This window comes from Pezoporus occidentalis, unplaced genomic scaffold, assembly GCF_034315485.1.
Source record: "Pezoporus occidentalis ecotype Australia unplaced genomic scaffold, CSIRO_AGI_Poc_V1 ctg53, whole genome shotgun sequence".
Lineage (NCBI taxonomy): Eukaryota > Metazoa > Chordata > Aves > Psittaciformes > Psittacidae > Pezoporus > Pezoporus occidentalis.
Window position 1 is genome coordinate 2,358,319 of NW_026915866.1, and position 23,991 is coordinate 2,382,309.

At 42.0% G+C, this 23,991-nt stretch overlaps 1 protein-coding gene across 9 annotated transcripts in view; it reads left to right on the plus strand.

Annotated features, from left to right (window-relative positions):
- The window catches only part of HERC3 (HECT and RLD domain containing E3 ubiquitin protein ligase 3), a 49,069-nt gene that overhangs the window by 22,711 nt on the left and 2,367 nt on the right, over window positions 1-23,991 (plus strand). For 3 of the 9 annotated variants that reach the window (XM_062637578.1, XM_062637579.1, XM_062637581.1), the window contains exons 6-24: window positions 275-366; window positions 1,366-1,496; window positions 2,099-2,259; window positions 2,525-2,601; window positions 3,345-3,469; window positions 4,003-4,062; window positions 6,353-6,464; window positions 7,228-7,417; window positions 9,145-9,308; window positions 9,817-9,930; window positions 11,192-11,215; window positions 11,303-11,392; window positions 15,279-15,449; window positions 16,011-16,154; window positions 17,500-17,666; window positions 18,771-18,837; window positions 20,612-20,694; window positions 22,789-22,972; window positions 23,570-23,672. In XM_062637578.1, coding sequence (XP_062493562.1) covers window positions 275-366; window positions 1,366-1,496; window positions 2,099-2,259; window positions 2,525-2,601; window positions 3,345-3,469; window positions 4,003-4,062; window positions 6,353-6,464; window positions 7,228-7,417; window positions 9,145-9,308; window positions 9,817-9,930; window positions 11,192-11,215; window positions 11,303-11,392; window positions 15,279-15,449; window positions 16,011-16,154; window positions 17,500-17,666; window positions 18,771-18,837; window positions 20,612-20,694; window positions 22,789-22,972; window positions 23,570-23,672 — 2,259 coding nt within the window. Of the gene's footprint in view, window positions 1-274; window positions 367-1,365; window positions 1,497-2,098; window positions 2,260-2,524; window positions 2,602-3,344; window positions 3,470-4,002; window positions 4,063-6,352; window positions 6,465-7,227; window positions 9,076-9,144; window positions 9,309-9,816; window positions 9,931-10,291; window positions 10,441-11,191; window positions 11,216-11,302; window positions 11,393-15,278; window positions 15,450-16,010; window positions 16,155-17,499; window positions 17,667-18,770; window positions 18,838-19,367; window positions 19,455-20,611; window positions 20,695-22,788; window positions 22,973-23,569; window positions 23,673-23,991 lie in introns of those variants that run through there. The other 6 variants (XR_009968286.1, XM_062637580.1, XR_009968287.1 and 3 more) reach the window with 6 other exon arrangements.

The window sequence follows — 23,991 nt, forward strand, 5'->3', positions numbered from 1 at the left end:
CACTCATAACTCTTAAGTGCCCGATGAATTTATACAAGATTCCACATATTTGCATTCTTGCTCTGGACAATTTTCTTTGAGCAGGACAAGTCTTTTAGGAATTGGAGGGGGAGAGCAGCAGTGAAGTACTCGAGGACATGTTCCCCTCCTCAGTTGTTAAAGTTTCCATTGCACACATAGACCACATCTGAAATTCAGTCTGCCAGTGGTGTTCTCACACATTTAGGTTTGTGTATTTGAAAGAGCTCCTTTATTTTCTTTGTCTTCAATGCAGACCGAGAATCCCCATGTCATGTGAAGCTGTTGCGGTCTCAAATGGTTGTTTACATCAGCTGTGGAGAGGAACACACAGCAGTTCTGACAAAGGTAAAGATGCTAACCTGGGAACCTTGCTGCTGTCTCACCTGTCTGATAGCTTCACTTCAGTTTACCGGGTAGTGGTGGAAAAGAACAGATTGGCATAGTCCATCTGACCCCAGTAAAAGAAACTAAATAGGAAGTACAGTCATTATAATATATTATGGGATTCATTGGCAATGTGATTCATTGCTGTTTTTGAAGATGAAGATGTTGGTAATCTGTGGTAATAAATAGTAAAACTCAGGTGAATTGCTCAAAAAATTAGGGAAAAATGAGAAAAAAGTGTAACAAACATACATTGAAAAGGGTGAAAATCACATTTTGTTGGAAGATAAAAAGAGTGATATTGTGCATCAGAACAAAATGCAAGTCAAAACAAATGGGTGTTTAAATGAAACTCACGGCATTTGCAAGAGGTTTTCAGTTCCAAACCTGCTGTTTCCAAGTGGTGTATAGTTTAGTGGACAGAGCACAGGGCTGGGATTTGGCAGATCACTGCTAAGTTCTTGCCTCTGCCTTTTCCTAGGTGTTGCTCTCTTTTTTGGTGCCTCGGTGTTTTCCACTGTAAAATAAATTAAACAGCTGGCTTTGGGATTCTTGTGGAGAAAACACCATTGTAGAACATTAGTTCTCTAGAAAGCTCATGTTCAGAGGAAAAAAGTTCCAGTCTTCGTCAGCAGCTGATAGAGATGGGTGTGAAACATTGTGGAAGTGGATGCTACTCAGCCATGTTTAAACTTGTTGGGATTTCAGACTCATCTGGTGATGGTGGGGAGGAGTTGACTAATGTAGACATACCTAAAGATAATTCTGTTAGCTACCTTACCATCCATTAGAGACTTCTTTGGAGGCTGCATTAGCAGAACCCAAGTTTCTTCTCTGAATCCTTTGGAAATCTCTAGCAATCTCTGCATGAGCTTGGGCTCATACTGAGACTGGAGTCAGAGAGATACTGCTGGGTTATGGGTCCCTAAATGGAGAATATGCTGTTTGATTTGCTAACAGAGTGGAGGGGTGTTCACGTTCGGTGCAGGTTCCTGTGGGCAACTGGGACATGACTCCATGAATGATGAAGTGAACCCCCGAAGAGTTCTTGAGCTAATGGGCAGTGAAGTATCCCAGATTGCTTGTGGCAGGTGAGTCCTGTGTGCAGTCAGCATTTTTCTTTGGAGCTTAATGCTGACCTTGAGTCTTGTAAATAAGGGGAATAGTCTTGCTTCTGTGTGCTATGTGTCAAAAATAAGTTAATTAAAAACTAATTTAAGGCCCTCTGAATGAGGTTGTTTTTTGATTTGGGCTGTTCCCTGTGCTGTAACCTGGTAAAAGATACCTTTCCATCTTAATTCAGCAAGACTTTAATGTAGCAGCCTCTTTGCTCACAAGTTTTCAGTCTCTTTCATGAAAAGAGTTAGTAATGCTTGTGCTGTGTTGTTGCCTTTTGATATGTACAGGCTTAGCAAATGACTAAGCTAATTCCATCTGTGAGCCTGATACCAGCCATGTGCTGGCACAAACTGCTCTTTGTCAATTCCACCTAAAGAGCTCTGTCTCATAAAGTGATGCCATCAGGTGGCAAAAACTGAACATTGGTGCTAGTGTGAAGATGCTGCTTTGCACCAGCTTCTCGCCTATGGGAACTGAGAATAAGTTTTATGCTGTGTTTGATTTTTATGTTGTTTGTTTTTTTTTTCTTTTAGTTGTTAAACAAGGCCTCAACTTTTACCTGTCTCTGTTACAGACATCACACTTTAGCCTTTGTGCCTTCTTCAGGAATGATCTATGCATTTGGCTGTGGAACAAGAGGCCAGCTGGGAACAGGGCACACTTGCAATGTGACGTGTCCCTCTCCTGTCAAGGGTCATTGGGCAGCTCACAATGGGCAACTCTCAGGGAAACCTGGTATGTGTGATTTGGAGTCACAAATGGATGTAAATAATTTCATTTCACCCATGGCTGTCTAAAGATATCTTGACATTGTCCTGCGAAAGAAACCCATCTTCCTGTGAAAGTGCTACAGTGTTTGAGTTTCAGCTGATTTCAGCATGGCCTTCAAGCAGCCCAGATTCTCCTTATAGTATAAAGCCTGAGACAGTGGCAGTGCAAATGTGAGGGAAAAGACAAAGTAGGAGCTTGTGTTCATCAGCCTCTAATCTTTCTTCAACAGATGCCTGTAAATATCACATTGTTAAACATATCTTCTCTGGAGGAGACCAAACATTTGTGCTTTGCTCCGAATATGAGGTAAAACAAATTAAGTATCTTCTCAAGTCTGCTTCCCTGTCCCAGCATCTTTTGTTTTTGCCAGTGTCTCCCAAAAATGATCTGTTGCTTTGGAGTCCATTCTACCTTATAAACCTTACCAACAACGACGGCTGTTACAGGAATTTACAGCTTTTTAGGAGTGGCTGAAAGCTGCCTTCCTTTAGAGGCACATCAAAGACCCATTGGGAAGTTACTGATTTAAGTTTGATCAGCAGGAGTGGAGTCCAGTCTCGAGTGCATTTGGAAGTGAGGCATTTCCTGCTCAGGCACTGGGGTCTGTGCAATTAGAGTGCAGGGCAGTGGACCACATACACTAGGGTCTTGTCAAGATATGCTGGATGGGAGGGCTGAGTACTGAATTGTTTTTTCTGCTTCTGTCTTATTTTGTTCAAGAAGTGTTTGACGTACACTTTTGAGGCATGGCAATAGGTGTGGAATAAATGTGCTAACCCTGTAGTTAGATATGGCAGTGTTTAAGGGCTTTGGTACATTCAAGGAAATTATTTTTATTTTCTTTTTCCTTTCCTCCTATTTTAAAATGTATTTGATCTGGTTTTGTTTTTGTTTCTCTTGACTTCTTAGTGATGCCACAACTTCCTGACCAAACTTGTTCAGAAACCACACTAAGAAAGCTGTCAGTTATATAGAAAACACAGAGATTGTAGATAAGAAGGAATTGTTTTACAAGCTTTGTATTTGCTGAAATCTATATCTTCTCACAGAATTCCTTGCCTGCTGATGATTTCCGGACCATAAATGAAACACGTTACACCTGTTTAATAAATGATGAAACTATAGATGTCTGGAGGCAAAAGCTTTTAGAAAAGAACAGTTCTAATTCTGTCAAGTAGGTATTATGGCACTGGACAAGCCTTTTGTTGAAAGTCGTATTTAAATCATTTTGTTGGCTTCCGTGCCATGCTTTCACTTGAAACTTAGAAGCCTTTTCAAGTGTGGTTCTTGATCGTTTCCAAGGGGAAGACAGTTGCTAGTCATCAGGCTGCCAGGTTAGAGCTTCTGAGCAAAACTAGAAGAATTTGAGGCTGCCTCAGAACATTGCAAATGGTGGGTGGGAAATGGATTTTAAAGTGGTCTTTCATTGTGTGCTTAGAGTTTGTCAAAAGCACCAAGAACCTGTGAACAGGTAAATTCCTTTCCCTGTGTACCTGCCATAAGAAGATGGGAAGGGGGCACTGCTAACATCCCTCCTTTCAAAGAGGGATGTTAACTGAATTGAACCACTTACCCTCTGTGCCTCTTAAGGGGTGATCCTGACTTTTATTTTTCCATAGAAGGAAGGGAAGAGAGCTGAAAAGATTTGCTGGAATGTCTGTTCCTAACCTCCATCTCTGTTTTCTTTTGTCTTCCTGCTGCAAACAGTAATGTTGTTCAGATACTGTCCTCAGCTGCCTGCTGGAATGGAAGCTTCTTAGAGAAGAAGTAAGTGGCAAAATTATAGAACTGTCTCTTTCCCTTGAGGTAGACTGGAGTACCTTTACTTCACTCCCTGCTGCAGTGGTTTTTCTGATCAGACAGGAGACGAGAGTAGAAAGTATTCACTGAAGAGCTGGGTGATCAGAGCTAAGTAAGGAAGGCAGATGGTTTAAGAAAGTGCATGGTAAGTGTACTGTAAGTGGCACAGATTCCTTGGAGTTGTTACAACTGTTATTTTTCCTTATGAAACTAATGTCAACATCTTCAAAAGAGAGGGGCAGGAATATGTCATTAAGGGAGATGAGTGATACCAGGTATCTGCGTAGTCTCTTACGCAGCTGAGCTAGCTGATGGGGGCTGGTGCAAGTGGAGGTATATGTCAACACAGGCTGCTCTTGGAAAATACATCTGGGGCAGCATGGAAGCACTTTCCTTTTAGGTGACATCACTTGTGGAAAGTTTTGTGTTCCTGCTTACAAAAGCAGGAATTTCAAATGGGTGTAACCAGCAATAGGTGGTGACAGGGATGTAATATGCATAGCTGAGTCAAAGGCTGTGGGTTGGGAAGGCTTGTGTTGGCTGTGTCTGTAATCGTTGGGGAGGTAGCAGCATAAGATGAGGAGGAGGAGAAGAAGAAATTTTTTATGGTGATGTGATGAGTAAATGACCTGCAGCTAGGTGAAGAAAAGCTTAGTTACGCTGAGTAATCTTTGAGTAATATTTTCCAAGAGTAACTGGGAAAAGAAAACAATTTATTCATTATTCTTGCATTTTCCACTTGTCCAATGGTTTCTTTTCTAGTCTTGTGTCAAGGCAGCATGTTACTGCATCAGAAGAGTTGGGTCATGTTGGTTTAAAATATTTACTGAGGTATCCAAGTTTTTGAGTCACTGTAAATATTCTGCCATCTCCTTTGAATGTGGAAATGAGTGGAATTTATGATTTCTTCATCCCAGTGCAGTTCTCCTTACACTTTAGTGGTGCCCTGGCTACCGCAGGACTTAACTTCTACAGGAAATATTTGACCAAATGAATGATAAAATTTGAAGCCACCGTGCACTGAAATGAGGTTATATTTAACCATTGTACCTTTATATGTGAAGCTGTATGTCACGGTGCACTTGATAGAAATACCCTAGTATATCCCTCTAGTATCCTAATGCCATATTGGCCTGCTTGCAATACAGCACTGTGGTACACAGGTTAGATGGAAAAGCAGCTTTTCCATGGCTGTGTGAGTGGACATGCTTCAGTTCTACTTCTGCACATCACAGTCTGAAGTGCTCTGTACCACAGTGTGAATAGGAGGAGCTATTTTCAGCCAGTTATAGAAATAGCTGTTCTACTACAGCAGGCTATGTTTAGCTTCTCATGTTGTTATAGTCACACCAGCAAACTGACAAATGTATCCCATCTTTAATAGCTACCTTTTCCTTCAGAGTGCCTAATACAGCACAGTCTCAGATGAGTCGTGACAGACTTGGGAAATCCTTGAGGTCAATGGAATTATAGCAACGACCTTTTTTTACTAGCAACTGCAAGGTTCTGTGTGCAGCTTTACTGCAGACAATGGTGCTGAAAGCCTCTGCTAACAGGTGCTGATCATGCTCTGTACACTGAGCTAGACAACTTACCTGCTGGACTAGACAGTGTTGCTAGATCTGGCTGTTGGACCATTGTCTTCCACAAACTTGCCTTCATTGTCCTTCTTACACAGGTAGCCTGAGTAAGTTACAGCCTTTCAAGTGCAGCAGAAAGGATAGCACGTTTGTTACAGCTAAAGACCATATGAAGACTCTTCTTAGCTGTGCTGTATTTTGGTTGGGGTTGTTGATTAGTTTTAGAAAATTTGAGATAGGAATTGCCAAAAAGTTACTCTGAATATCTTCCCCTGTTTTCTTTTGAAAACTCTCGTCTGATGTCCCCTTTTACAGCAGTCTGTGTCATCTTATGCATCACAATTCCCTTTCTTACTGAGTGTGATATACAGATTTTGCTATAACAGTAGTACGTATGAAGACAACACAGGAGACCCTGATACATAGGGTATACATACTTTATAGATTTTAAGCACTCCAGCCTGTCTAGGCTGGCTCTTGTGTCAGTAAAGGAGTCCTGGGGAAATCAAAGACACTGATGAAGTGCGAAGATTACAACCTCTACTTTGTTTCTAGTCTGATTAATTCTCTAGAGGGAATGTATCCATTGCTTGCTCTCAGACCATGCCAATACACAGGTAATGATGGCTCTTCCTTAAACTTATGCCTATCTGGGATTTTTTTTTTATTTTTTAAAGAATTGATGAACATTTTAAAACCAGTCCAAAGATCCCAGGGATTGATCTGAACTCCACCAGGGTGCTGTTTGAGAAGCTGATGAACTCTCAGCACTCCATTCTCCTAGACCAGGTATTACACTTCTGGGATTTTGGGTACTCATAGGGGAAATAAAGGGTTTGTCCCTCTGTTACATACAAATAACAGCAGCTTTTTTGGGAAGGGTTGTATCAAAAATCTGCAGGCCAGATCTTTTACGGTATCAGTGGATACTTCTCCATTGGCCTGGGCTGACTTTCACCTGCTTGGATTGTGTCTCTAAGAGTCACTTCTAAAAAAATAATCTCATGGCATTTATTACTTGAAACGGCTGCTGAAATGAATTCGGTGTATGTTATACTCATAAATAATGACTCTGTGCTCATTTGTTGCCTGCCAGGAGTTGAGTACTTTACAGTTGTATAATTTATTCTAGCTCAGAAGTTTCCTTTTGGAAGTGCAAGCGATGGGATAAAATTGTGTACGTCCCCCTGCCATTTCTTAGCTATAATTTTTACAGCTTTTTTGTCCTACTCTGGGTTTGACTTTTAAACCAGGGTTGTGACCTTAACAAGAGCGAGTAGCTGACCTCTAGCTAGCCCTGGGAAAACCTATCCAAATGTTCATGCATTTGGGAAAAATCGGAGTTTAGTCCTGTCCTATGGAGTGTTTTTAAAAGAGCATCAGCAAAAGCTGTTGAGTTCGACCATTCTGAGTGTGCTCTATTTCATCAGTTTTTGCACATCATTTGCATTGTAGGTTCTCTATCCCAAAGGATAAGTTGTTCTCTTTTGTCTTGTTTTCCTGTAGATACTGAAGAGGATAAGTTGTTGTCTTTTGTCTTGTTTTCCTGTAGATACTGAAGAGCTTTGAAAGTTTTTTGATTCCTCAGCTGTCTAGCTCACCACCAGATGTGGAGGCAATGAGGATATATCTGATTCTCCCTGAATTCCCACCCTTCCAAGACTCCAAGTATTATATCACGTTAACACTTCCCCTAGCAATGGCTATTCTGCGCCTAGATACCAACCCCAGCAAAGTTCTTGGTAAGAGGCTGGCATTTAAGATGCGCACTGTTCTCAGTCTCCAGCTGGGACACAGAGTGTTCCCTTCAGGTTGTTTAGTCATGTTTTTGAGTTGGTTTAATTCTTCTATTCTATTACAACAGCTGCAATGATAATTGGGTGTTATTTGTGATATAGTGTTGTTATGAAGCAGTCACCTCTATAAAGCAGCTGGGAACCAAAAGGACTCAAGGACTCCTCCCCCCAAAAAACTGTGTTCCCATGTAAAAGAATTATAAACATAATATTTGAATTTTAAGCATGAACTATGAGGAAATGAAGAATGTGTCATGCAGGGTAAGTTATGGGAAGTTAGTTACAATAACATAAGATGTATAAAGTTTATGGTGGTGTGGATAATAAATGAGAATGAAATATTTTACTTCTGAGTTAAAACAGTTCTTAATCTGAATTTTCTAAGAACACTTACTAGGTAGGTTAATCTAGTTTACCTTATCTAGATTACCTACAATTCAGAGGCTCTGATAAAGTAGATTTATAATGAAGATTAAATGATCATATTCTCTATATTTAATCAGATATTGTCTGCATTAGAATATCCTTCCTGTGTAAGATAAATAGAGGAGCATACTAGATATAATGTTACTTTGTCTTCTGTAAGTTGCAGAAAAACCTATTGGTTGGTTTGTGACCAAGCTGAGCACCCCAGCTCTGCTCCCACTTATCAGTCTTCTAATTTCTGCTAGTATTTTTTCTTATGAGCTCACTTTAAGCTAAGCAGAATTTATGCTGCTTAATGATTGTTGCTCATGTTTGCTAAGCTATTACTTTTCTTGTTATCTTACTCTCTTTCTTAAATTTGTCTTATACTAAATCTATATCATCACGAAAAATACTGTGTAATGCATTAAAGCCTCCAGAAATATTGCTCCATTGCACTTACTTTGAGGTTTAGTGATTATTTATATATATATATATGTATTTATTGAAAGAGGCTTTGCAACCAAGTTTCTTCCTCTACTCAACATAGTCCACTGTCATTGTTAGCATACATAAATGTAAAGGGTTCTCATACTTTTAACCATCAGAATCTATGGTTGTGCTGGCACATCAGTGGATGAATTCGTGTTTGTTTTGAACAGCTGACATGATGGTATCCCAGGCTCCAGCTTCTTCTTTGCAGGTGGATTGGTTCTAGCAAAGAAAGTAATAGTCAGTGCCCCTTCAGAGGAGAGGTAAGGGTTACCTGTCCTTGGCAAGAAAGAAATCAGCCTTTCTGAAGAGGGGAAGTTCATACCTTTGGTGCAGATATGCAGGGAGACATGTTCTCACACCTCCTAGAGAGGTATATGTTACTACAGAGAATTGCGCAGGCAACTGCATTCTTATCACTCGTGAGAGAGAACAGTTTGCCCACAAAATCAGACTCCTGAATACAAGATACTTGAAACACTATCTTAAGCTGAAGGTTGAAACCCCTTGAATTGAGGCTCTCACACTGATCAGGGATTGGGGCCGAGTAATGGCTGGGGTGGTTGGTTGTATGAGAGTGGAAAGGAAAGAATTTTCCAATTTTTGGTATCTGACTGTTTGCTTGCTTTCGTGTTGCTACAGTTAGGACAGAAATAAGAAAGTTTATTTTAATCAATCTTCAGGTGTGTTCCCTTATTTTCAGCTGTAACCCCCTCATTTTGAGTTTTCTCTGGCCTTTAGTTCAGGATTTGTATTGATGTTCCTCTACTTTTTAGATAATTGGTGGTCTCAAGTGTGCCCAAGATACTTCCTCAGGCTAGTGGACCTCTACAAAGGTGCAGTTGTTTACCTTCTCAGTGGAAGAAAGACACTGTTGATCCCAGTTCTATTCAGTAGCTACATTACAGCTGCTCTCAGACTTCTGGAGAAACTCCACAAGGTAAGAGGAAAGCCTGGGCGCCATGTGCTGCCTCAAGATGATTCCGTCTTGTCTGCTCTTTGCCAGTTGGCAGGAGGGTGGTTATGGTCCTGGCTTGTGAGCTGTGTCATTGTCCACCAGACACCACACAGGAAAGATGTTAGTGGTTTTCCTGTCAAGGTACTTGAAGATTGTTTAGTCCTGTCTCAAACACTAGGAAAGAATGCTGTTGCTGAGCCACCACACTGCTTGTACTGTGGCATCCCAAATACCTGTGCCATGATGCTTTCTCCTCCCACTGTGTTGGTGCTGGGTAGTCCAGGTGAAGAGAGGGAACTGAAATAAATCAAGAAGAGGTTTATCTTGATTTTCCTTGGTTTATTCTAAAATACAAGGGACCATGTGGTTTTACAAGACTTTGAGTCCTTTTGTTGCAAGCTGCTATAACTGATTTTATGAAAGCAAACCTGCATGTTCTAAAAAAAATGATAAATATATCCACATTTTAAAAAAACATTTTCTTCACTAGGTAAATCAGAAGGTTAAACATGTAGAATATGATAAGTTTTATATCCCTGAGATTTCCAGCTTGGTGGACATTCAGGAGGATTATCTCATGTGGTTCTTGCATCAAGCGGGAATGGTAAGAGGTTTTACGTATAGTCATACAGCTGTCCATGTTTGTCTCTCTGGTTGTAGATCTGTATTTTTAATATCCTTAATGAGAGTGAAATGTATTCAGGATAGGAGCTTCTATATGTTAAGACTCTCAGATTTGGGTGGCTTGACAAAATTGACTTAAAATAAGGCTGTTGGAAGAATTGGAGCTAACAATATGTAACTAATGCTTGCTTCAATCTCTGTGATTAATCATGTGATTTTCATTCAATCCTCGCACAAGGGGATTAATTCAGTCACTGGATCCTTTTAATGTAATCGAGACCTCAGGAGCCAAATCCTGTATTCTAAAATTATAATTTTTACCCTTTACTTCTGCTGTTTAGGCAGGTATTGTGAATAATGTAGCCAGTGATCTTAAAATGTTGCTCTGTAAGAGGAGGCAGTATGGCGTTCTGGCTAGGGGACTGAACCAAGACTCAAGAGATGTGGGTTCTATTCCTGGCTCTTCCAGTAACCTGCTGGGTGATCTTGGGTAAGACCCTTCACCTCTTTTATGCCTCACTTTCTCATCTGTAAGAAAGGAGATAGCTGAACTGAGGGCTGGAATATGCTGTGTAGGAACCCAGTGAGATTGGTTAATTATAGCAAGGAAAGGGATCCTGAGTGAGAGAGAACACCAGAAAACACCTGCCAGGGGATGCTGCAGGAGTAGAAGCTGACTGTAGCAAGAATTCTTGTGTGTGCTTTCATGGACTTTCTAAATGTTGTGTGTGTTGTGTTCCTCATCTCCTGCTTTCCATCATGTAAATAGTGCTGCTCTGTGCTTACTTTTAGTGAGCAGAACAATAAAATAGTGACTCAAATTTATGTAACAGCAATAGTTAAAAATGTATTGATGTGGCTAATGAGAGAAGCGATTTGCATTGCAGGAGTGGTCTTACATTCTCTTGTTGTGGCCTTGTCTCTTCTGATTCATATTGTCTCTGCCTTGGGGGTTATTTTCTTGTTTGTCTTCATAGGAGTAAGTTTCAGCTATGGCAGGCTAGCACAGGCTTCTGTGTCAGTTAGTCTTCTGAGTAACATTGGTGTTTCAAGTTTTGAGTTGGATTTGTGGTTTTCTTAAGGAGGAAGTTCACATGCTTGTCTTTAAGAGGGAGGGAAAAGAGGTGGTTGGTCCTAGAGGAGAAAATTTTCTTTCTGTCACCTTTAAACTTTGAACCAAAAAACACAAGACACAAAAATCAAAAGTAAAAGATTTTCATATTTCTATTTTTCTTTCACAGAAAGTCAGACCATCTATCATGCAGGTAAGAAAATGTGGGTCCTATTACTCTTTCTTAAAGAAATGCTGTGGAAGCTGTAGATAGGAATCAATCTGCCTGCCTTTCTTGCAGGATGCTGTGACACTCTGCTCTTATCCTTTCATCTTTGATGCTCAGGCTAAGACCAAGATGTTACAGACAGACGCAGAACTACAGATGCAGGTAATGCTTCTCTCTCCCATTTTCCCTGCCCCTTTCTGTGGTGGAAATAAAAGCTTTATAGGGGAGGAGTACTTACGTATTTGGGATAATCCAAGGATGCAAAGTAACGTGAGGTCTCTGTTACAGAAACCTGTAAGGCTGGAAAAGTAGACAAGCCTTCAGATAAGTGGGCACTTTCACAAGTTTCTGCCTGTACAGAAGTGAGGGTTGAAGAGGTGTTCAGCTCCATCACCCTTACCCTGTAGATGGCAGCCAAGCCAGCTGACAGCTAGGCTGTGACAAAGACAGCTCGCTTCTGTGCCAATGTAAACCTCCCAGTGCCAGGCATTGCTCATGCAGATGCCTCCTGAGGGGGATGAAGCACTGGGCACTAATCCCTCCCCCAAAGCATGTGAGGTTTGGGACTCATCCTCTGTGACATGAATTGGCTGTGGTTGATGGTTGACAGGTTCCTTCAGGGTGGGAAAATGTCATCAGTTACTCATGGGCATGTGTCATGAAAGGGAGTGGTTTAGGTCAACTAAACAACCACTGTAAAAGGTATTGTCAGAAACGAGCTTTAATGTAAATTTGTAAAACCACAACAATGTTCAGTGGCAAGGTTTACCCTATTGCTTACTGCATGGGTAATACATATAAAGGAAAAAACAAAGAGAGAGATTTATACAGAGGCTGGAATGAGAAGGGGTAAGGAAGGAGTCCAGATGCAGCTGTATTCAGTCTTAGGCTCAGACTCAGTCAACCATTTATGTCTAAAGGGTTTAGCAACACTTAATCATAACAACACTTACATGTTAGATTAACCACTATAAACACCTATAAGCACAACAGTAACAGTATTAAAGATTTGATATGGTAGCAGATATACTATATTTGGTAGAGGGTGTTCAAGTCAATAGACGCATACAGGTATGTATAGGCAGATGTACAAAGGTAACACACATGAACAGAGATATGTATGTGTGCGTGTGTGTGTGTGTATAGGTATGCCTATTAAAACTTGCCCTCAAGAATCAGTGGAATACTTGCATCTAATGACTTTTTGGCATTTCTCAGCAGAAGGGGTTTGAGCCTTGAGTAGTGGAGATATCAGCCCAGGTCCCATCATCAGCCAATGATCCTCTTGCAAACTCAATAGTTTGTGCACTCTGAGGGTCATCCCACTTGGAGGGAGGTACTGATGCAGCCCGCTGTGGTCCAGAATAGCTCAAAGGGCCTCATTTAGCACCACTGTTTATACGGTTGTGAGATGGTTGGCTTTAGTCATCAAAAATTCACCCAGAGCATTCAGATAAGGAATGTTCCAGGGCTAAAAGGGGAATTATCCCCACTTTCATCTCCCACACTGGAGTTCCTGGTATAGAATCATAGAACAGTTAGGGTTGGAAAGGACCTAAAGATCATCTGGTTCCAACCCCCCTGCCATGGGCAGGGACACCTCCCACTAAACCATGTCACCCAAGGCTTCGTCCCGTCTGGCCTTGAACACTGCCAGGGATGAAGCATTCACAGCCTCCCTGGGCAACCCATTCCAGTGCCTCACCACCCTAACAGGAAAGAATTTCTTCCTTATATCCAATTTAAACTTCCCCTGTTTAAGTTTTAACCTGTTACCCCTTGTCCTGTCACTACTGCCCTAATGAGCAGTCCTTATAGGCCCCCTTCAGATACTGGAAGGCTGCTGTGAGGTCTCCACGCAGCCTTCTCTTCTACAGGCTGAACAGCCCCAACTGTCTCAGCCTGTCTTCATATGGGAGGTGCTCCAGTTCCCTGATCATCCTTGTGACCCTCCTCTGGACTTGTTCCAACAGTTCCATGTCCTTTTTATGTTGAGGACACCAGAACTGCACACAATACTCCAGGTGAGGTCTCACAAGAGCAGAGTAGAGGGGCAGGATCACCTCCTCCGACCTGCTGGTCACGCTCCTTTTGATGCAGCCCAGGATATGGTTGGTTTCTGGGCTGCAAGCACACACTGAAGCCGGCTCATGTTCATTTTCTCATCAGCCAACACCCCCAAGTTCTTCTCCACAGGGCTGCTCTGAATCTCTTCTCTGCCCAACCTGTAGCTGTGCCTGGGATTGCTCCGACCCAGGTGTAGGACCTTGCACTTGGCATGGTTAAACCTCATGAGGTTGGCATCATCCCACCTCACAAGCGTGTCAAGGTCCCTCTGGATGGCATTCCTTCCCTCCAGGGTATCAACCGAACCACACAGCTTGGTGTCATCGGCAAACTTGCTGAGGGCGCACTCAATCCCACTGTCCATGTCAGCGACAAAGATGTTGAACAAGACCGGTCCCAACACTGATCCCTGAGGGACACCGCTCATTACTGGTCTCCAGCCGGACATTGAGCCATTGACCACAACCCTTTGTGTTTGGCCATCCAGCCAGTTCTTTATCCACCGAGTGGTTCATCCATCAAATTGATGTCGCTCCAATTTAGAGACAAGGATGTCGTGTGGGACAGTGTCGAACGCTTTACACAAGCCCAGGTAGATGACATCAACTGCTCTACCCCTGTCCATCAGTTCTGTGGCCCCATCATAGAAGGCCACCAAATTGGTCAGGCAGGATTTCCCCTTAGTGAAGCCATGCTGGCTGTCACCAAGCACCTTGTTGATTTTCATGTGCCTTAGCATGCCATCCAGGAGAATCTGCTCCAAGATTTTGCCAGGCCCAGAGGTGAGACTGACTGGTCTGTAATTCCCTGGGTCATCCATTTTCCCCTTCTTGAAAATGGGGGTTATATTTCCCTTTTTCCAGTCATCGGGAAAAGTATAGGTTATGCTGCCCTTGTCTTAGCCTTGCAACACGAGTTCCTTACACAATTAAGGGATGCTTATCGCCAAGCTCTTGCACAAAGATGGAGAAGTTATTGAAATCACAAAACAGGTTCAAGCAGGCTGAGGTTATGGGTGATGCACCATCACACCATGGTGCTGGTTCTATGTAATATTCATCTCTTAGCTTTTCTGTGGCTTCTTGAACACATAGGCTGCAGCAAGGCAGAGGAGGCTCAGCCTACACCACTCAGAAGCTAGAATCACCTCCTGCTTTCATTTTGTCACCCTCTTGGGTATCTCTTCAGATGCCCAGTTTGTGAGCAGCATGCTGCTCTGAGGAGGGTGTCTACCTTATCTTACCAGGACAGCAGTCTGGTAAAGGTTTTGTTGCCCTGAGAGATAGGATCTTTATGAAGACAACCACTTAAAGGCCAAAGAAAACAGTACTTCTGTGAGTGCTGGAATGGAGGAAGCCTGGTTTCCAATGGATTTCTGTCTCAGGTTTAACTGACTTTTAAACTGGGTTTACAGACGTGAATTTGCCATTTACTACGGGCAATGCGTGAGAATGAGTATACCATGTGTGGTCAAAGCTTTGACTGGACTTTGTGCCTTACCTGACTCCAGAAAATCCATGTAGATGAGAGCTTTGAATTGCATGTGAAGTGTTCACTGATGCCTTGCCAGGTGTGGTTGTCAACAGGCTCCTTGGTTGTAACTGTGCTTTCCCTTGTGGACTCTCTGGCTCTTATCAGGGTGTGTTGGCACTGAGTTTCTTGACTCAATAAGAGCATGAATAAAGCCTCTTTTCCCCACCCAGCTGCCTAATTAAAAAAATACTCAGGAATTTAGTATCTTGGTTGCTCAAATCTGGTGAATCTGTCAGTGGACTCAAAAGATGTTGGTGTGGGGAATGGTGGAGGACATACAGACACACACTGTTCTACAGAGTGAGCATGCAGTCCTTGTACCCTTGGGAAACAAAAGTAAAAGAATAAAGATAAAAAGAACACCACGCATGTAGTTATTAACTGATTTCCTTTCATTGGAAGAGAGGAGCTGAGCAGCAGCTGTTTCTCACCTCTCTCTTATTTACAGGTTGCAATAAATGGTGCAAATTTGCAGAATGTCTTCATGCTTCTCACCCTGGAGCCTCTGCTGGCCAGAAGCCCTTTCCTGGTTCTTCATGTTCGCAGGAGTAACTTAGTTGGTGATGCTTTAAGGGAGTTGAGCATCCATTCAGACATTGATTTGAAAAAGCCTCTTAAAGTAAGTTTTCCCCACGTCTTTTAGCACTCTCTTGTCCCGCTGACATTTCTGCCAAACTTTCAGCCATTTTCCATTACCACTTCACCAGTACACAGTGGCTTCTCCATAGGTGCAGCACGCAGGAACACTTGATCTAATCAGTGCAAAGGTAGAGTCTTTCTCCTCTCTGGCTGCTGGAGTGTTTACTCTTTTCCTGGTTTGCCTACTGTATAAGGGGCAGGGAGGAAACATTTCTATAATATTATGCAGTCTCTATTTTGCTCTTCTGCAGGAACAGTCCTCTTACAGTAGGACACATTTTCTCCCTGAGAAGGTGCTACAAAATTTAGCAGCTGCTGTCATGTTGCTGCTTCAGTTGTGGGGAAGGTGGTTATTTGTGATTTGCATAAGGAGTTAAACACTTTTAAAACACCTGATTTGCCTCCATTCCCTTTCCTTCCCTACAAGCAGAGCACTGAAACAGGCTCATGGCTCATGGGTATGTTAGACAAATTGCTTTATATGTGCTCCTAATCATTTACTCAGTTCTGCAGCCCTGTTACTGACCTGCTTTTTCTGCAGGTCATCTTTGATGGTGAGGAAGCTGTTGATGCTGGAGGTGTGACAAAGGAATTTTTCCTCCTGTTGTTAAAAGAACTCCTCAATCCCATCTATGGCATGTTCACTTACTACCCAGAGTCAAACCTGCTGTGGTTTTCAGACACGGTAAGCCATTGCCTTCTGTATGTGCAGGTTTAAATAATATGCTGTATTTGAATGACAAGAAAGTTAGTGGCAAACTGGGAAAGAAATGTTCTTCCCCTCATTTTCCACCCACAATATGGTGTGAGCTCTATTTTCAGTGAGTGTAGATTAGTATAGGTCCATTAACTTGGGTGGAACAGTGATGATGGTGCCTGCTGAGGAGTTGGCTCTTTCTCTATTCTTATCTCATAATAAAACTTGTATTAAGTATCATATGACAGTTATAGAACTCTTATGATGGTGAATGTGACAATCATGCTATTTTACAGAACGAGAGGTCATAATGGCATGAGATTCTGTGCTTCCATTGCTGTTCACGTAATTGCAATCAACCACTTAGTGATGTATCACTGTCACCTTCAGGGTCTAAATTTGTTAATGCTTTATGTGAGTAACCTCTTAAAAAGCAAGAAACATGATTTGTAGTGAAAGTTGTTTGTGTTTGGAAGAGTGTGGAGTGCATGTTCTGTACCTGTCGGATAGCATTATGCTGGAGGTGGTGGGTTATGTCCTTTTTTTTGCTTCATCTTTCTAGACAGCAAGATGGAAAATGATGTTGTCATTCTTCCCTTAAGGTGTAGCTGCCCTGGTGGGGTTCTTTTTAGTTTATTAGTTACATTTAACAAAGAGGGAAATTACATGGTACTACTCTGTAATTTATACATAGTATTACAGAGCAATTACTCCTCATGTTAATGCTATAAAAACAACAACTCTTTTGACACTAAGAATAATGTCACTGTGAGCACTAAAAATGATTCACATGTTTACAACATTTAAGAAATACAGGCAGCCAGTCTGTGACTGACATACCCAGGGTGAGGGTAAATATGCAAAGGAATGAAAACCATTACCAACACCTATGTTGGTGTATTTGCCTGGTTGGTACTTTGGTTAAACATAAGCTTTTAATAGAAAATAAGATGGGCTATAGGGAGGGAATTGTTAACACGCTTTCTTGCAGTACATAGAGAGCAAACTTTGAAGCTTTGTTAATGTTTAAATGCAGAGGTATGTAAAAAGGAAATAAAAGGCTGGTAAGGCAGAAAGCAGCTGTTGCTGTTTCCACAACTAATCATGGCTTACAAAAGCAATAGGGCTGGGTTTCTGAATCTTCATTTCTGTGCTATGCTGCAGCAAGGGTTCACAACCAAACTGGGACCTGATGGGAGCTCTCTGATGTATAGTTTAATCTATTTATTTATTTTTCCCAGTTGGAAAAGCAGGGGCTGGCTTCTTAGTGCATGGAGGAAAGAGTACTGTGCATTGACCAGCCTCATAAGGATTTATCTGTGTGGTTTTGCAGTGTTTTGTAGAACACAACTGGTTTCACTTGATTGGCATCATATGTGGTCTTGCAATATACAACTTCACAGTGGTAGACCTTCACTTTCCCTTGGCTCTGTACAAAAAACTCTTGAATGTGAAGCCCTGCCTAGAGGATTTGAAGGAGCTATCCCCTACAGAAGGAAGGTATGAAAACCAAAGCTTGCAGCCTTTCTGGGAAGAAGACCATTCAACTGAGAACAAGTAATGCCAAACTGGGTGAAAGCTGTTCAATGTAACATCTCCCAAGCCTTTTGAGCAACTGATTAATTTAGGGGGCTGTGATGCTAGCAAAGTACATAAGTGGGTGGTGAATTTCATGTAAGATTTCTCCTCTTCCACATGCTATCGGATCCATCTGCTTAGACTCTAACCTCTGTACCCACCTTCCTGACCCTCAGAAAAAAAGAAACATGGGCAAAAGATTCCTACCACACTTCTTTGAAAATAGGGGCTGGGGGCCTGTCCCTCCACTCTGTGATTGCATGCATGATCCCAGATCCTAGCCTCAGCCTTTCCTGCAAATCCACTGCATTTGTCATGTTGTGTGGGAATTGGGTGTAGGATGTGAACTATTCCATCCCCAAACCAGAGTAACTCTGACCTGATTCCATGCCAGAAACAAGGAAGTGGAATGAAGGACTAACTTTTTCTAAATGGTGTATTGAATCCTTTTTGCCTAATGCCATGGGGATATTGGTTCCCTCTGATAGAGAGAAGATCCCAGTGTCTGACTGCTGTCTTTTTTTTTTCTTCTGAGTTGGTGTCCAGTTTATCAGCACAAAGTGACAGCTGTTAAACAACAATGAAGTAAAATGCTGGGAAGACAGCAGCAGGATTGTGAGGGATAGCAGAATATTTTCTTCCTAATGGGGATACAGATATAATTCACCACCTCTCCATTCCCCTCAGACTTTTGTGTGGGGATGGCAAAAATATCTAGGAGTCAATAAGAACTAAAAATGTGATTCTGTTCTAAGGCCAGGACCATTAAAGGGGATGCAGGTACTAGGTAGGCATGGACTATATTGATAATTTGTGTGGTCTAGCCTTTATCCTGCTTCTAACAAAGCACCTTTTTATTTGAGGTCTATTTCTTTCTTACCCCTTCAGGTGACTTGGAGAGTCTCTTGCAATCCTATTGCCCAGATGTGGTGTTCTTTCTTTGCTTTTGCTGAATTTCTTTTCACCTTTAGATGTATGACTCTTTGAATCTCTGATATATTTTTAATTTCCATACCTGTTATGTAGGAGTCTTCAGCAACTTTTAGATTACCCTGGAGAAGATGTAGAAGAGACATTCTGCTTGAATTTTACAGTAAGACACATTTAACATGTCAACTATGTGATTAGTATGATACAGTTGAAGCCCATCTACTTATTCATGTGTATTATGATTTATTCCAAACTATGCCTGTAGCACATACCCCATGCTAATGTTAAGTGTTAATGTTAAAATTTTTTGCTGTCACTCACTTGTTCTTTTGTATATGGTCGTGAAAACTGAGCCAGTAAGTAGATTAAGCAGAGCGGTTTTCCAAATAGCCTTGTCGCTGTGGCACGTGGCTTAAATGTCAGTGGCCAACTTCTCACACTAGGCAGTGAGAAGGTTCCTAAATTCTCCTTGAAAATGGAAGTTAGGCTTTGGCATCACTAGGCAAAGTCTTGAAATACTGATGCTGTTTAGAATTTTCCTTGCTGTCTTAATGCTTTTCAACTGAAAAGTTTTTAGTGAGTGTACTTGGTCAGACTTTTAGAAACAAAATGCTAGAGGCTGTTGCTCAGGGACATGCTGGGGAAGTCAGCTTTCCTGTGCTACTATGGCAGTAAAAGTACTTTTTTTCCTAGCCAGTAACCTAGATGCAATAGTTTCTATTGCACAGTGGAGAGTCCCCGAAATTAAGAGTTCGATCCTGATGTACCCTGGAATATCAGGTATGTCTCTCAACATGTGCAAATATTTAGAACTTCATAGAAATATGGCATCCTTATTCTCCAAGCTGTGTTTTCCTCTGACTCAGGCAGTGTAGGGCTTCCATGTTTCAATGTCTTTGTTTTTTAAAGTCCTGATGCGCTAACAGGTTCTGAGTGATGTGTTCATTTTGAGCTTGGTCTGAGTTCTTGAATCTCTGTCCAGGGCCTGCCTGGGGTAAAAACAAGGTACCAGGAAACTGCTACACACTATGAAGAAAATCCTTTCTGAGTTAGGAGAGTGGTTCCCTTTTCCTTGTTTCATAAATGAGAACACATCATCTCTTAGATCAAACTTAAATCTGGAGTGAGTCAGACCGGGGTCTGACTGTGTCTCGTGCAAGTCAGAGCTGCAATTCAGGAGGAGGCAGTGAAGCCATAATGATGATAATGCAGACTATGTAAAAAAGAATACAGTTGAAGTGATGCAAGAGATTTTTCCTTAATTCTCTTTTCCTAGAAAAGGGCATTCTTACTCTCTTTCTTGCACTACGTGCTGCGTAATACATAAAGACATACAGATATATCTGCTAAAACTTGGAAATGAATAATAACTGATATCCCAAACCTTGAAATGAACTCATCTTGCATGTCAAAATCTGAGCCTCTTTTGTGTATGGCACAACTTGAAAATTGACTTTTTTGCTTTTTTTCCATGTGACCAATTTTATGTGTACAGAATCTGTATGTTTGTACTGATGCCAGCCTAGGCCAGGTGAAAGCAGGAAGCTTTCTGTGGGCGTGCTATCTTGCAGTGAGTGAGGATGAACAAACCTACTGAGATTCTATTATAAAACAGGGAGTCTTTTTTATTGCCAGAGCATGTGGGCTTAGTGAAATACAAAAGTTTTTTTATTTTTCATAGGAAATTTACCTAAAAGAATAACTTTTTTCCTTTCTGAGTTTGCATTTAGACTCAGTACCACTCCTACAGCAAATGTAAGTGATGGAAGGTGGTGAAGCGCACAGGCCTTTGGAGCAAAGTGTTCTGTATATGCCCTTTTTTTCTGGTCCACCCTTCACATATTGGTCATCAACTGTGAAAGAGAACTTTGAATCTTTCTGCAGGCGTATGGCCTGAAAAGTACTTCTGGTAAAATTAGTTTTCTGGTTTTGTATAGATCTGCAGGGAAAGCTATGGTGTGACAGAGCAGAAGAACCTGATCGAAGATGGAGATAGAATTACAGTGCAGAAGGGCAATAGGTAAGTGGGGCATATGTGAGGATGGGCTGTTACGCGCAGGGAAGGTGGGTGCTGTGCCACAGAAACTTAATGTGAGGGGAAATGTGGGAGAGGTAGAAGTCAGTGTGAACAAATTCTAAGACCAGTTGTTTAGAAGTTACTGGGTGCCAGCGGCACTCGAATAAAAAGCAAGTTTTTGTCATCTTTCCACCAGTGTTTGGAAGATGTCCCACATCCTTTGGGATGGACATCTTCCCTATGAAAGGCCTTCATATAGACCATTGGCAGTATTCTCATGCTAAATAAAGATTGCAACATGATTTGGGCCCTTGAAGGTTAATCTCCCTGACGGTTTAGAAGGGAACTGTTAGGTGATCAACAAAACTGAGCCTGGCAACTTGTATATACTGTTAATCCTGGAGCCGGAAACACTTTCCCTTGACTATGCCTGACAAAGGACCACCATCCCTGATCAAAGTCATAAGGCCCTACTGTACATAGATGCCTTTCTGTTTGACTGAACACCTGAGAGCTATTACTAGCACAGCTACCATTTCCCTCCTTTTTTTCCAGCTGCTAAACTATTTTCTTCTCATAATCCTGTAATTGGATTTCAACAAATGCCTTTATTACTTGAAGCAGTGTTCACATTCTTTCTCTGCTGGCAAAACGCTGTGATTCAGTGACTAGTCAACAGCATGGTCAGGGGCTTGTGCTGGTAATGCTGAAGACCTTGCTGGCAAGCCTGGAGATGAAGTAATTTCCTATTAATCTGATTATTTTAAAGGGTTCTGATTGTGTCGAAAGCCTTACTGTAACAAAAGCTTTGTCTGTATTACCTTCTTACCTACTTTACTGCTGCCCAAAAGGGTGCACTTACACAGTTAAGTAACTGCCTCCATGCCAAACCAAAATGGAGCAGTGTAAGTCTGTCTCCCTGGAAAGAGAAGATGGGCTTTGGGTAAATAAAGAGGAGTTTAATCTACACTTGTGACAATAAAGTAAAGATGACAATGCCAGTGATAGTACCCTTCAGGTTTTTAGGCTGGGCATGTAAACTCAAAAGAAAAATGGCCATTTTTATACTGTGTGCCATACCTGGCCTAGGGGGAGGAACAGAGATTTTAGCTGAGTGTTTGAGAAGAGTCCCCCGGGCTAGCTCCTGCAGCTGTTTGAGTCAGGATAGGCAACAGAGAAGAAACTCTTTAAGGAGAAAGGCTAGTGTTCAGCTCCACTGGCTTAACACATTCCAAATGCAATTGCTTTGTCTTGACTAACAGTTTTGAACTCAAGCTAACCTTTAAATCCAAGTCTAGACATGGCAATCAATTCACCTTACACTGCTTAATGACTTCCTCCACCCCTGCGTTTAGAGGCCAGGGACCAATTTGCTGCCCTTCTGGCCTGAATAGTTTGCTGTGGGTGTATCTTTGAGCACTGCCCTTCCTGCCTGAGGAAGGTTCACTGGGACCTGAGGAATGACTGGAAAATGCCAAGTAGGAAATGCCTGCATTTTCCCTTCTCCTTTGGAGTTCCTATGGGGTGTCACAGCATAAAATGTTCTTGATAAAGGGTTCATGACCGGAACAGCCAGAGAAATACTAAGCAACAGTTAAGTGCTTAATCAGCTTGGCTTTCCCTAATGCTCAGGTGACTATCAGGAAAATGACAATAAAATGTGCTGGAAAGTAACTCACCTTTTGCGATATGATTGATTTCTTATTCCAGTTTTCAACATTTATCAGTCTGCTTCCTTATTTCTTACTTTCTCACTCACCCCTCACTGCTTTTGCATAGCACCTGCATTGAGAATTCCCCCACCAGAAAGTCAAAATAGTTCTTTCAGCTGTGACCTCCTCAGCTAGAGGCTGAGATGCCAGATTCTGTGGTGTTCCCTAAGCTGTGTGCAGGTGTGAGCTGCTTTTGAGTGTCAGGCAAGAATGTCATTGCACAAATAGAATTCTAGTGTTGCACTCAGCTCATGGTGCTTGAACCCGTTGGAGACCCATGTTTGCAAGACACGTTACAGGCAGAAACAGGAAAACTTCACAGTGCTGCTGCTCAGGCATATGATTAAAAGTGCTTTCCTTTGCCTGCTCTCTCTCGATGCACCAGGGAAGAATTTGTTGAAGCCTACGTAAATTACATCTTCAACCTCTCCATCCATGAATGGTACACGGCCTTTTCCACTGGCTTCCTGAAAGTGTGTGGTGGGAAAGTCCTGGAACTCTTCCAGCCCACAGAGCTCAGGGCCATGATAGTTGGAAACAGTAACTACAACTGGGAGGAATTGGAAGAGGTAAAGCTTCCCTCTTGTCCTGTTTTTCTTCTTTTCCACAAGTACCAGGGTTGTACAGTTGCACAAGATGGGCACTCCCTGGGACATGAGATGTCTTCATGTTTAAATGCTCCTTGTATACCTTGTCATCATTCACATGAAAAGTTTCTTACTGTGCTTTCCTGCTACTGTAGAAGCTCAGGGAGGAAATTCAGGGTGAGAAAGGACAAGGGAGAAGGACTTCCATCTGCTGTTTTTAGGGATGAAACCTAAGACTGAAGGTGAAGACCCTGATTTTGTCTCTTCCCTACAGTAAAACTCACTCCACTGCACAAGAGCAAAAAGTGCACAGCCAAGGGTCCAGCCTGTGAAGCGAAACTCCAGGATTCCTCATGACACATGTGATTCGCTGAATACCTAGAGGCCTAATGCCTCTTCCATATATTGCTAGGAGAACCCTTTGTTGAATCTCTGAGCCATACTATTGCCCTTGGCCCATCCTGTGCTCCATTTTGTAACTGTCTGATGTCAGATACCAGAAGAGATCAGGTCTGGGTTCTGCTGAGTCTTTGCTTTCTAGTGCCAGATGAAATGACGTGACTTCTGGTTTTCTAACAGAGTGCCATCTATAAGGGAGACTACACTGCAACACACCCAACTGTGAGAATGTTTTGGGAAACCTTCCATGCATTTCCCTTAGAAAAAAAGAAGAAATTCCTCTGTAAGTATGGTGCAGTGGTGCAGAGTCTCCTGAAAGTGAAGACTTAGGTGGGATTGTCTGCAGAGCTCCAGGGTTATGGCATATTACATTAAGTGCTAGAAGGTAATCCAGCAATGAGTGGTTATCTCCTGACTTATCTGGTAGTCAGATGAGACCAAGAGAGGGAGAAAACATACTGTCTTTTGTGTTTGTTTTTACCCTCGCAATCACTGGGGGGTGTGGGGGGTGTGTGGGTGTTATATCTGTTGTGCAAGATCCAATGCAGTCTCTCTCAAGGGCATGCAGTATCCATCTGTTGGCATTGCCAGATGGTGAATTC